At 41.9% G+C, this 551-nt stretch overlaps 1 protein-coding gene across 1 annotated transcript in view; it reads left to right on the forward strand.

Moving 5' to 3' along the window:
- rps19bp1 (ribosomal protein S19 binding protein 1) overlaps nucleotides 1-551 on the forward strand; it is a 2,624-nt gene extending 2,073 nt beyond the window's left edge. The window contains exon 4 of the mRNA XM_035660168.1: nucleotides 534-551. Within this exon, the coding sequence (XP_035516061.1) occupies nucleotides 534-551 (18 nt within the window). The remainder of the gene's footprint in view (nucleotides 1-533) is intronic.

The following is a 551-nucleotide window of genomic DNA, read 5'->3' on the forward strand; positions in this document are numbered from 1 at the left end:
GTTTGTGTTTTGTGTGTGTTTTGTGTTTTTGTTGTGTTGGGTTGTGCGTGTGTGTGTGTGTGGTGGTTTATAATTCACTGTTTATTTTTGAGCGTACTACCCTGCCGGTCATTTGGTGTTGGTGGGTGTGGTTGGACAAGTTGCTGAGGTTAGAATATATGCTCCTGTGGTTTCTGTGTTTTTTTATTACGTAGTGGAGCGATGATTGCGTTTTTAATTGAGCTTAGGGTGTCAGAACAGTTTTATCTTATTGGTTTCATGAAATGATAGGGTTTTAACGTATGTTTCTCATCGAACACACCACTACACGACACTCTCACACACACACTACCAGGGGTGTTGGCGACATCTGATCACACACACAGTCCCGAGTATTTAAACAATATGCTGTACACATGTTCTGTTGTGTTGTCGCGAGTCTGGTCATACTGGTATCGGAATTTTATTATTTTGCTGCTAGTCAGCTCTATTGAAGTTGATTTCACTGTCTCGGTGTGTTAATGGTCCTCGTGTTTTTCGTTTCTTCCAAGCAGATGGTGCAGCGCCTTTGA

This window comes from Morone saxatilis, unplaced genomic scaffold (assembly GCF_004916995.1).
Source record: "Morone saxatilis isolate NCDOM2014 unplaced genomic scaffold, NCSU_SB_2.0 Contig17, whole genome shotgun sequence".
Taxonomy (NCBI): Eukaryota; Metazoa; Chordata; class Actinopteri; family Moronidae; genus Morone; species Morone saxatilis.